Source organism: Protopterus annectens, chromosome 6.part0 (assembly GCF_019279795.1).
Source record: "Protopterus annectens isolate FY-2018-M chromosome 6.part0, PAN1.0, whole genome shotgun sequence".
In the NCBI taxonomy this organism is placed as follows: Eukaryota; Metazoa; Chordata; order Ceratodontiformes; family Protopteridae; genus Protopterus; species Protopterus annectens.
Genome location: NC_056737.1, coordinates 1,335,877,480 through 1,335,889,689, shown reverse-complemented (window position 1 = coordinate 1,335,889,689; position 12,210 = coordinate 1,335,877,480). Strand labels below are relative to the sequence as shown.

At 38.7% G+C, this 12,210-nt stretch overlaps 1 protein-coding gene across 3 annotated transcripts in view; it reads right to left on the bottom strand.

Annotated features, from left to right (window-relative positions):
* The window catches only part of ARL6IP6 (ADP ribosylation factor like GTPase 6 interacting protein 6), a 313,141-nt gene extending 307,244 nt beyond the window's left edge, over positions 1-5,897 (bottom strand). Inside the window, exons 1-3 of one of the 3 annotated variants that reach the window (XM_044074907.1) lie at positions 5,722-5,897; positions 5,093-5,403; positions 4,960-5,013 (exon numbers count right to left, since the gene is read on the bottom strand). In XM_044074907.1, coding sequence (XP_043930842.1) covers positions 4,960-5,013; positions 5,093-5,403; positions 5,722-5,765 — 409 coding nt within the window. In that variant the 5' untranslated portion in view covers positions 5,766-5,897. Of the gene's footprint in view, positions 1-4,959; positions 5,014-5,092; positions 5,681-5,721 lie in introns of those variants that run through there. The other 2 variants (XM_044074909.1, XM_044074908.1) reach the window with 2 other exon arrangements.
* Positions 5,898-12,210: the final 6,313 nt, after the last annotated feature.

The window sequence follows — 12,210 nt, the reverse complement described above, 5'->3', positions numbered from 1 at the left end:
TATAAGCACTTACACGAGTGCATGGATCGTGCCCTCCCTAACAGAACCAAGATGCTATCCTCCAAAAAAAAGGATGCTAATCTGGTCGTCTTCTGCCATAAACAAACTCTACAACAGAAGAGAGAAACTGTTGCAAAAAAGAATAAAACCCCACGACTGGAGGAACTCCCTGGTCAGCCTCAGAAAGAAGCAGAGATCCCTCATAAAATCCTCCGAAGCTAGTTACGAAAACAAAATCCCCACTGATTCAAAAGACAGCCACAAAGCATTCTATAGCTACGTCAAGAATCTCAATGGCAACACTCACATCTGCTCTGAGTTACAGCACAATGACACTAAATATACAGAACCAACTGATATTGCAAACATCCTGGCAGATAGGTTCAGTGCTAACTTTACCCCCCCCTCTCACCCCTTAAAGGGCCCATCTTTATACCGGAAGTATGCAAAGTTACTGTAATCATGGCTGCACAGGTAAAAACGTCACTCTCCAAAGCCAAGAACACAGCATCCATGGGACCTGACAACATCCTAGGCTGCCTTCTACACTAACTACAGAATGAACTGGCACCCCACCTAAGTACCATGTTCAATCATTGCCTCACCTCAGGCTTTGTGCCCATTGAATGGCGCACAGCGACGGTTATTCCACTCCACAAAAGGGGGCCACAACTGACCCCAGGAACTACTGCCCCATTAGCCCGACAAGCCTGGTCTGCAAGGCCATGGAATGCATAAACAAAGACACTGGAGATCTCCAACCTCTGGACCCCACACAGTTCGGGTTTGTAAAAGGCAGATCATGTCTCCTAAACCTGATAGACTTTTTTGAAGCAGTCACCAAAGCCATAGATGAGGGTAAGGTGGTTTACACAGCCTATCTAGAGCTCGCCAAGGCATTCAACACCATCCCCCACTCTGGAATTATAGACAAACTCACTAAACTAGGTATTAAATCCCTATGTCACAAGATGGGTTGCCAAATGGCTTACTGACAGAACCCCACACTGTGAAAGTAGCAGACTCCAAATCAGACTTCAGACCAGTGACAAGTGGAGTACCACAGGGTTCAGTCCTGGGTCCTCTCCTGTTTGGTATCTACTTCTCTTAAGTACAGGCCAACACAGAAGGTCTTTGGGTAACTAAAGTTGCAGATGACTGCAAACTAGGAGCCATAATCGAAACCCCTAACGATGTGGACATCCTACAAAATGGCCTCACTGAAACAGATGCCTGGTGTCAAAGCCATGGTCACAAGCTCAATGCCAAAAAGTGCATTATCATCCCCTTTGGTAAAAAAACCTCTAACAGTGAACTACCATATAGGTGGTAGTCAACTTAACACAAAAAGTGTAATAAGAGACCTTGGGACACAGGTGGACAGTAGTCTCTCCTTTGATAAATCACATTGCCACAGTGGTCAGGAAATCCTACGTGGCACACCTCATCACAAAAGGTTTCTCATCCAGAAAAAAAAAAAGGGTCATTGTTCCCCTCTACTTATCATTCATTAGAGAGAGTACAATGCCCCTTTTGGTATGTACCTCACAAGACATCAACAACTGGAAAGGCAGCAGAAATACCTCACAAAGAAGATTACTGGCCTCAAACAGATGTCGTACGCAGACAGACTCAAAAAAACTCCAGCTTTACTCCGACTCATATCGCCTACTGGAAGGCGATCTCTGCCTAACATTTATTTATTTACATTTGTTGACTGGGAGTGTCCGACTGGACGTAGGTCCATTTTCCGCGGAGGCCCAGGGAGAAAAGCTCCACAGTTAAAATAAACAGACAGTAGTTACATTGGATTACATAGCAATTAACAATATAACATAGCAATTACTTACAACATATTTACAGATGAAGAACATAGTACATCAGTAGACAACTAGAATCTTTATCTGTGAAGTACATAACAGACATTAACAAATGTTACAATAAGAAGTTCCTGCTGCATAATAAGTACTAGGTTTATGATAATCTGAGCTTGCTATAATCAAGGTAGTTAGTGGAGTGGAAAGAAAGGTAGTGGTTGGATGGGGTGGGTGATTTTAGAGGGGGAGTTGCAGGGGCATAGCCAGCATGTTTTAGGTACGCTTTTAGTAAAGTTTTGAAGTGGGTGCATGATGGCACGGAGGTAATTGTGGGTGTGAGGGAGTTCCATAATTTGGCTATGGTGCTACAGAATAGCGCTTCACCAGCAGAGTTATTGTCTTTAGTGATCTGCAAGTGATTTTTGTTGCTGGATCTTAGTGGTCTCGTGGTTGGAGTAGATTCTGGAGGGATGGGACATTTAGTGGATGGTTTACTAGATTGTGGGCGAGTGAGAGTGGATACCACTGACGGGGGTGAGGGAGTTCAAGCCAGCCCAGTTCAGCAAATGAGACAGTGGTGACTATGGTAGGATGCCCCTCTGGCGAATTTGGCGATTTTGTTGTGGCACGTCTCTAGCTTGTTTAGATCGCATTGCCTTAGGTTGGTATATATTGGAGAGAGATAAGGTGGGGAATTTGCTATTGAAATCTTTGCTGCTTTGGTGAGAAGTTGCTTATTTCTGCATAGCGCTCCTAGTTTTTTGTGGACTTTTTATGGTCACGGATATGTGAATGTCAAATTTTAGTTTACTGTCTATTTCCACTCCTAGCAATTTGGTGTGTTCAGTTGGGTATATAGTGGGGTTGTCTTTTGCTGTGATGTTAAAGTGAGAGTTGTTTTGAGTATGTTTGGTGGGTTGGAAGAGGAGTAGTTTAGTTTTGTTTGGGTTGAGTATTAATTGGGCATCGAATAAACAAGTTTCAACAGAGGAAATAGCTTCCTGTGTGACTTTATGCAGTTTGGGTAGGGACTGGGATGAGCAGATGATGGTGGAGTCATCTGCGTATTGTATGAGTGTGCCATGTTTGGTGGCAGAGGCTAGATTATTGGTGAAAACAGAGAAGAGTAGGGGGTCCAACAATGGATCCTTGGGGAACCCCTACGGAGACAGGTAGTTGGGGAGATATGTCATTCTGCCATACAACGGATTGTTGGAGGTCAGACAGATAACTTTGAAAACAGTTGGTGACTGACAGAGAAGGATAGGTTATTGAGGACAGAGATAAGTTGTTTGTGTGGGACCATGTCAAATGCTTTAGATAGGTCTAGGAAAGTAGCAGAGGAGAGATAGCCATTGTTTTTATGCTGAAGGATAGTGTTAGTAAAGGAGAGTAAGGCAAAGCTGTCAAACCCAGAGCTGTTGGGCATGCTCCACTTAAAGAAATCCCAATCCCTCAGAGTTACATGCTCTGGGGACCTAAACCCTATCACCACAATAAACAGAACATGCTGGAGGGACAGATTACTGTCCCAGAGACTTCTCATACTCTGGAACAGACTACCCGTCTATGTCAAACAGAGCTCCTCATTAACACTCTTCAAGAAAAATCTTGATGACTGGATGGGTAATAGGAAATTCACCCCGGGGATCACTTCTGTGGTTCTGCTTGACAGGGGCACAGGAAAATAATTTTCTTGGGTGGCGAAAGCCAGGGTACCTTTTTGGCTAGGCTTGTATAGGCCCTAGGGCCAATGGCCTAGTACCTTCCTATGATAAGAAAGATAAAGCGACAAACATTTTGGTCTAAATAGTTGCGTTTTTCTGTTATGAAAAGGTTTATCCTAAAATGCTAATTTAAAGGTAAAGATTTACAAGTCTTTGTTGCTTATTAATGAATCTATTTTGCAAAATAAGCACAAGACATGTAGGCTTCCATTATAACCTACTGTTTTAGAAAATTATATTGCTACAAAAAACATTCTGTCCTGCATTTAAGTAAAACTCAAAACGAGAACACATTCACAAGGCAACAAGCATACAGATGTAGTAAACTATATGATTAGCACTGACTGCAATATGCAATGCAACAAATTAGGAGGCAGTGGGACTAGGTACGGAAGCATTCAATTTTCATTTATTTACTGCAGCTCGATAAAGGTGTAGGTGGGCTGGTCGACTAACAACTTTCAGACAGGACTTTACCTCCAATGTAACAGCAAACAAACGACATTACAACATACATTTCAAAAGTAAAGTAGCATTAAATAAATGTACTATCCAGACTTAATGGGTAACTTCACACTTTCGTTAATAGTAGAATTAAAATTTGAAGACTATATACGGTTTTCGGCGACGGACTCTTTCACCAAAAATATTTACAATACTTCAATTTATTTCTGCACTTTTGGAGAAAATTTCACACATTTCTAGAAGTCCTGCTTATGAGCCGCTTCACTAATGTTGGCTCTCACAATCTATACTGCAGAGAAATTAGTTTTCTGTATTTCCCAAACAAAACTGTTAACGTCTAATCAGCAACCAGTGGAAACATTACTCCATGTGAAATCATCAGTTATTGCAGTTTACTAGACTATCGCTTACGTTACTATTACGACACACTCACAAAGAAAGGTTAAGATCGTGTTTTCTACCACAAGGTTGTATGCATTGCTGCACTTGTCTAACCTGTACAAACATTTATCATCAACAACTCCCTACAGGGACAGGTTATTACAGATACCTGCTTCAAAACCATTAACATACACAGTCTCAATTGTGTAGATATGTGACTTTCGCAATATTAAGTACGAAAACATCGTGAACATGCATCAGGATGTACTTGCCGCTATTCATATTCATAAAAGCGTCATCACTAAGGGTATAAATTAAGGAGGATACCATTAGTGTGGGCGGGGTTTGGTAGTGTGTTTCTTGTGGTGAGGCTTAAAATAAACAATGCTGTCGTCCGCTTCTTGCTGTAAATAGTCTGGATCAATTACGACCACTGCAATGTGTGTGTTTGACATTAAAAACAAACATTACTAGAATGGGGGAAAAGCGACAGAACTCACATAAAACATATCTAGATTTAAATACATTCAGACATATCTTGAGTCTAACAATAAAAATAAAAGTTATACCGAGAACTCCTACTTCTATGCCTTCTTCGTTTTTCTCCTTTTCAGAACGCAAATCTGAAGAAAAAAAAACTAAGGTTGCTATAGGAACGATAAAATAATAATAAAAAAAAATCGATTAGCAAATAAGGCATACCTTTAAGAATGAGATAACAGATGGCCAAAAGGATCGCAATCACTGTGACTACTACAATGCAACAGAGAAGTGAACACATTCTAGCTGGCCATTTATTTTTCTTAGCATAAGACTTTTGAGGCAGCGACACACCTGTTAGGTACGTTACAGAGCTGCGTGTAGCAATGCTCCCATCTTCACTAGGCTGATATCTCGGTTCCCCGAGCTCATCTACTTCCATCAAATCGTTGTCAGACGTCCTAAAACCATGACCAGTTTTCCAGGTCTCTGAATAAGACTGGGCAACCTGCCGGGAGTTTAAACGTCTAGCACTACGGGACATCATGAAATATATTAGTTTCAATAACGGTACTGCTTACTTCACCAAAACAAAGAAAACAAATAGTAAATATACTTAAATAAGGCTAGGGAACAACAGATACTAACGACGTACACTAAAATAATAACTGTAATTTAAAATGAATACCGATTGCAAATAAAAGTTTTTAACATAGTGTCCCTGTTTATAACCCCCACTACCTTCCAAAATACTTTCCCTCCTTCCCAAATTCTCAAGTTAACTCTACCGCTCTCACACCCTTCCTCAACGGCACACAATCCGTATTACAGCACATCCAATCCAAACATACCTTTCTAAGTATCGTTTCTCTTTATTGGGTACAACCAACATCATTCTGTCTTACCCCTTTGCAACAGGAGCAGAATGAGTAACCTTTTCCCTTTGCCCTTAGGTGGTACGAGCCAATCACACTGTACGTTGTTGCCGACTTGGAGATCAGGGGCCCGAGTGGAGCCGTTCAACATGGTGAGAAGCTTTCTTTTAATTTGTGTTTATTTATGTATATTTTTCTGTGTGCTTTTTATTTCAGAATTTCGTCAGTTAGCATAAAATAAAGCGATTGTATTTATTTGCTCTTCTTTCAGTGGTGTTATTGGATGTTTTTATTGCTGAAATGTGTTGTAGTATCATGTGAACATACGATTGTTGAGAATGAATGTTTATTTTAAAGCAGTTTTATTTATATTCTGATGTTTCGTAGTTCGTGATATTTGGGTTAGCATTTGTGTAATAAGTCATTTTCTTACCAGTTGTCTTCAATTTGGGGTAGAAGTATTTTCGACAAAAGCGTGTTTTTTTCTGGATGAATAACTTTTAATACTTCAGCAAGGATATGTATGGTTTCGAAACTGATTTGTAGGGGGGAGCAGTACTGTACTTTTACTTATTTCTTTTAAGGATTGAGAATTGCGTGTAAAATTCCAAGCCAAAATAATTGTGTATAATGTTATATTTGTGTGTAAAGTGAATTTAAGGCAGAACTGCCTGTATCAGCTTTTACCTCTTCTGTAAATCTGTGGAGCGCATTATCTCAGGCTCCATTTTTTCCGGACTTTGGAATGTCTCAACTCTGGACTCTCATCAATTTGGTTTTATCTAAGAAAGGTGTTGCTGGTTTAACCTCATTAATTTACTTGAAAATGTAACTGAATCAGTGGATAGCGGTTATGCAGAGCACTAGATCTGGCCAAGGGACTTTGACAATATTCCCCATGCAAGTATTACTGGTGGATTTGTAAATCTTGTATTGTGTGATGGACAGCTAACTGATTGTATGAACCTATGTGGTTAGAATAGCAGGTGCCACGTCTGAAAGCAAAACTGTTACCAATGGCATACCACAAGGCTCAGTTTTGGACCCACTCCTGTTTGGCATATATTTTTCAGACCTTCAGGCCAGCACTTGTCTGTGGTTAAAATTTGTAGATGACTGTAAATTGAGAGCTGTTTACAATTGCTGCAGCATGGCTTGCACCGTGGTAATAATTAGTATAAGGATGATCTCAAAATTAAATACAAAAAAAAAAATAGCATAGTTCATTTTGGTAAACAAAACAGTTTAAATTACTGTGTAGGAGATGCACCCCTCCACTCAGGCACAGTTTTAAAGGATCTGTGTACTCTTATTGATAATTCCTTATTACTTGGACAATTATGTTTTCACTGGAGTACGGCCACACAAAAGATTTTCCTATCTTTCGAAAGACATTTCCAGTAGAGCCATGCAAGTTTTAATTTTTCTTTACTTATGTCTTATCAGACCCATTGAGTGTAATGCACCTTTTGGCATGTATTTATCTAAACCTGTTGCATAACTTGAGAGATCTCAGAGATTCATATCTAAAAATTTCAGTGGTCTCAAGTCTTTTTATCAGGAGAGACTGACAGCACTTTTTCTCTACTTAGTCTCTTACAGATTCCTCTGTATAGATCTATGTCTAGCCTCTGGTGCCATGAAAAATGCAACCCTATTTGATTTCTTATTCCTTCATAGAACTAATGGTACATCAAATACATTGCTAAAGGTGCGTAAACCTTCATCAGTAGATACATAAGACACGTTGGCATGACAGATTCATATTCCAACTTATCCCTCATCTCTGGAACAAACTTGAACTACATGTTATGTAGAGTACCACCCTTGCCACCTTCATGGTAAACCTAGATAACTGGATGGGAAGTCTGAAGTTCTCTCTTGGTCTTTTTTGCCTTCCCTGAGGGTAGAGGTTCATTTTGAGTAGGGTGTTTTGGCTAATGTTGAAATGATTTGCAGACAGATTGCCTAGAAGTTACCTATGAACTTAAGTTTTAAAATACTCTTCAGGTTTGGGCAAGTATTGCCATTGCCTTCTTGTTACAGTTAACTTCAAAATGTACTGCATTTGTCATCTATATTTATCTTAAAATGTTCATATTTGGAATATGGAATGTTGTTTTGTTGGTGCTATTCTGTTGTATGTCTAAAAATTAATACAAAGAATTTTACAAAGTTTGCTTATGTTTAGAAAAGCCAATGCAGATCTTTTTAGTTTCTGTTATGGAAATACATTGGCTGTATAAATGGACATTTTTACATAAATTATTGTGTAATAGTAATATTTAGATTCCTTTGTAGTAGAGTGAAAGAAAATGTAAGCTTTTTTTTATGTAACCACCTTATCTAAGTTTGACAGGCGATATTGGTATAGTCTGTTTACGTAATCCGGTTTAATTTGAGTCTACTCAAACATTCTACTGCATTTCACCATCTCTCTTTTTACGTTTTGTGAATATTGTTTGCATGCTTGTAGTATACTACAGTGCTACTTCACTATAGAGTAGAACACTTATTCTTGTATGTAATTCCTTTGTATTACTGTATTAACTTTTTATATTTGTAACCTGTTTTTATTGCAATATATTAGTTTATATTCTGTCATTTATTTTCTGGGGCTTTCCCCCCCAGGACTCCACTGAAACCAGACACCAGCTGTCCATTTGGACCATCCTGGTAAATAAATGTTAAATAAATAATACATAAATAATTTTGTTTGCTCTCATTACCTCTTGAACAGATTTGCGTTGTTTTTTTAGTAGTCCATTACACGTGTAATTCCACAGAACAGTATGAGCATGTTTGTTACAGTTTCATTTTTTTTACGTTTTACTGTTGTGATTGATGGAAATTTTGGATTGGAATGTTCTGTAAACTGGTGGTTGCTTTGGGGGGAAAAAAGTTGACAGTTCATAAGAATCTCTGTGGCAAGCAGCTTTGTGAATGGTGTTGGTATTTGACAGTTCATCCAGGATACGGATGATATTTAAGTACCCTCACTGTCAGTTACGCCGAATACAAATTTATGATTTAATAGTTTAGTTAGTAAATATATTTTCATATACTTCACTTTTTGTCTTTATTTGCTCAGAAGCTTAGTGGTGCAACAGTTAGTTGCATTCTGTTTCATTGTACAGTCTACCTGCTCTTCCTGTGTGTGGGGGTTTTCACTGAGGTATTGAATTTCCTTTCTAATCATATGATAGTAGCTGAATTTATGGTCATCTAATTGTCCATGGCTGTCAGTGTGCATTTTATGATTAGCATCCTTTTGAGGACTTGTACTCCTCCTTACGCAGGCTACTTGTGGGCTAGCTTCTGGCTCCCATCAAGCCTGTATAAGATTGGATACGCACGTTTCCAAATATCAAGCATTGTAGGTAGTGTGCAGGTAACTGGAAAATGTATATTGTCTCTGTTAAGATGCATGGTTTATTGCTTAATGTCCATTTAGCAGTATAAAATATCATGCTTCCATTTCCATGTGTATTTTTATTGGTGTAAGTGTTTTGCTTTTGTATTTAAAACAGTTTGTTTTGGCCGCGTTATATGTGCATGTGAGAAAATTTGCCCAGCTCATGCAGCTTAAAAGAAAAAGGGAAAAGTAAATCAAACCAGCATTTGTTACATTCTTGTGCCTTTCTTTTAGAAAAGCTTCCTGTGTGTGATGTGCTGCGGTAGCGTTGTCGCCTCACAGCAAGACATTGTCCCGTTTGATTCTCAGCTAGAGTGTCTTCGGTGTGGAGACATGCATGCGTGAATGGGCATACCTTCGTTGAAGGTTGTGTCAGGGCTGGCAACTCGGCACATAAAAATCTACTGCCAATCATTAGCGGACCGGAGTTCCGCTGTGGCAACCCCTAACCGGGAAAAGCCGAAATACACAACAACTACTGTGTGTGATATGGTTTCAGGATATGGGTATTACACAAGACCGTTTCACCTCAGTAGAAACATTAATTGACTAGTAGCTAATACATTAAATCCTAGAAAATCTCAATTGAATCTTTTCAGCCCAAACAAATTGAAGCCCTAGAAAATACTTGATCTCTAAGTTCCTCAAACCGTACTAAAATCAAATCTGTCCAGTGCACAGAACCCCTAGGTGTATTCATAGGTAGAAATCTGAAATGGGACTATCTAATCCAACACACAGTTTTACTTTTCGTTTGACAGGGGTAAGAGGGCTGATCTCTGAGGACCATTTCGGACTCTGCCTATGACAAAAACTACATTAAAAAATACAGTGAAGAAAGTAAACATTTGAAAAGTATATACTTTACAAAAAATGTATACAGCCACCATGATATCTGTGGGGTACATAAAGACAGAGGTTATCATAGCCTTAGTTTTAGAGAATTAGGCTCTGTACAAAATCCAGTCTTGCTTGTCACACTCTGCAAGAAAGCTTATTGCTTCTGCCTTCCTTTTACCAACTCTTCTAAATTGTGCGTCAGTGTTTGCCAGTTTACATAGTTACACAAGCTGGGGCAATGCTACATCAGGGTTGTTAAATATGCAGCAACTGTTCTCATGGTACCCATCAATGTCTGCCTTTCAAGGCTTGAACGGCCACACTATCATACTCTCAACTCTTCATTTTTCATGATCTCTTTAAACCCCCAAACTGTCCAGACCTTATCATCCAGCTCTACAGACCAGCAAGATCATTACACAATGTATGTCAACTCTTACTACTAATAACTAAAGTGAACAATTTTGTTTACTATGATTGTAAAGTAGGAAATAGTATGCCAGTCCCTCTTAAACAAGAACAATTTCTTAAATCTGTCAAAGTATTAGTGTCGGTGGCTCGCGCACATGCTGCTTTGGTGTGCTGGAAGATCAGAATGCTGTGGGTTCTGTTGCCACACCAGGATAATAACGTTGTAGTGCAATATACGAGGGAGTGCTGCATTTCTGAGTACTTTGTCCTTCAGATGAGATGTTAAATCAAGGCTCCATCTGTTTAAGGTTGGTAGGGGAAGTTCCCTGTCGGTATGAATACCACATCAATTTTCCCCTCAAAAGAGGACACTGGGCTAGTGGGAGTAACAGATATCAAAAAATAAAATAAAAATTCCAACTAAAGTCTCCTCTGACAAACTTGTGGCTCTGCTGTTACTTCATTTCAACTTAATGCTTCCATGCAAAACAATTACATCTTATAGTATCCCTCTGTATGCTTTTCTCGTGAAGCTAACCACTCCAATCTTAATACTACATGCAAAACTGTAACTTTCCTGTCATGATGGTAACACCTTTCTTCCAAGAAGATAACTAGATTTCCCAATGTCTTTCACTAACATTTCTTATCCCTCCTTTTCTTCCTATCATTCTCAGCCTCCCCTTTTTTCTTTTATCCTACAGCTTTCTCCTACCTTGTCTGTCCTAACTATCCTGTTTTTTTTCTCTCCCTAGCTAACACCCTTACCTTCTAATTTCGTACTGTTCGCCTTCACACCTTAACTTACCACTCTCCCTCCAGAATTTTCACACTTCAGTCTTCTATTAGTACTTCCATCTAACTTTCTGACTTTTTACAGGTCTTGTCACTGCATTTCAACTCCTGTACTCCCTCCTATATAATGGCATTAACTTTTGTCTCCATAATGTAAATATTGTATGTAAAATTAGTAATAACTAGCTTGTAAATATTGTATGCAATACTCCTTATATCAAGCATTGTAAACTTGTTTTTATTACTCACTAATTTTGAAAATTTTACACAATCTGTTTTCTTTTCCAGAGCTTTTCTCCTTTGAAAAGGGGTCCTGTGTCCAGACAGACTTTTTGTCCTTTAGACAAAACAATTAATACATAACTTTATTCGCCAGGCTGTTGCTGTTTAAAATCCAAAAAAGCAATGAAGTAGTTCAGTCTTTATTTTTGCAGGCTGTTGTGGAGTAGTGTTTTTTTTTTGTTTTATTTTTGTCACAATTGGTTATTTTTTTTTTTTTTTACTGTGTAGGCAGTTCTGAGTTTGGTATGATGTGCTGGGCAAAGTCTATTTTTAGCAGTGGTTTTGTTGCAGTACAAATAAGAGATTTGCATGTAATACTGGAATTATACAATGTTAAAGCAGGTACTAGTGCATGCACATTTTAAATGAGAAACACTGATGGAGAGACTTCACTGGTCTTGGAGTAGTTTTGAGTGTACATGTATCTACATTGATGACAGAGTGATTCTAAACCACAAAATAGAGATTTTTTTGTTATTTCATTCCTTCAGATGCTTGGATTTCTGAGGAATGGAGAACTTTAGCAAGTATAGCCTAGATGTGTCATTGGTCTGCTAAGAAAATAGTTGTGTTAAGTGTAATAAAGCCTTTAGAATAAAGATTAGAAGGCAGTAGGCATATATTTGAGTGCCGTTGCTGTTAACATCATTGGTGTTTTTAATTTTCTACTGGGCAGGAACAACTCTAATAACAAAACTGCTGTCTTGCTTATGAGCACAGAT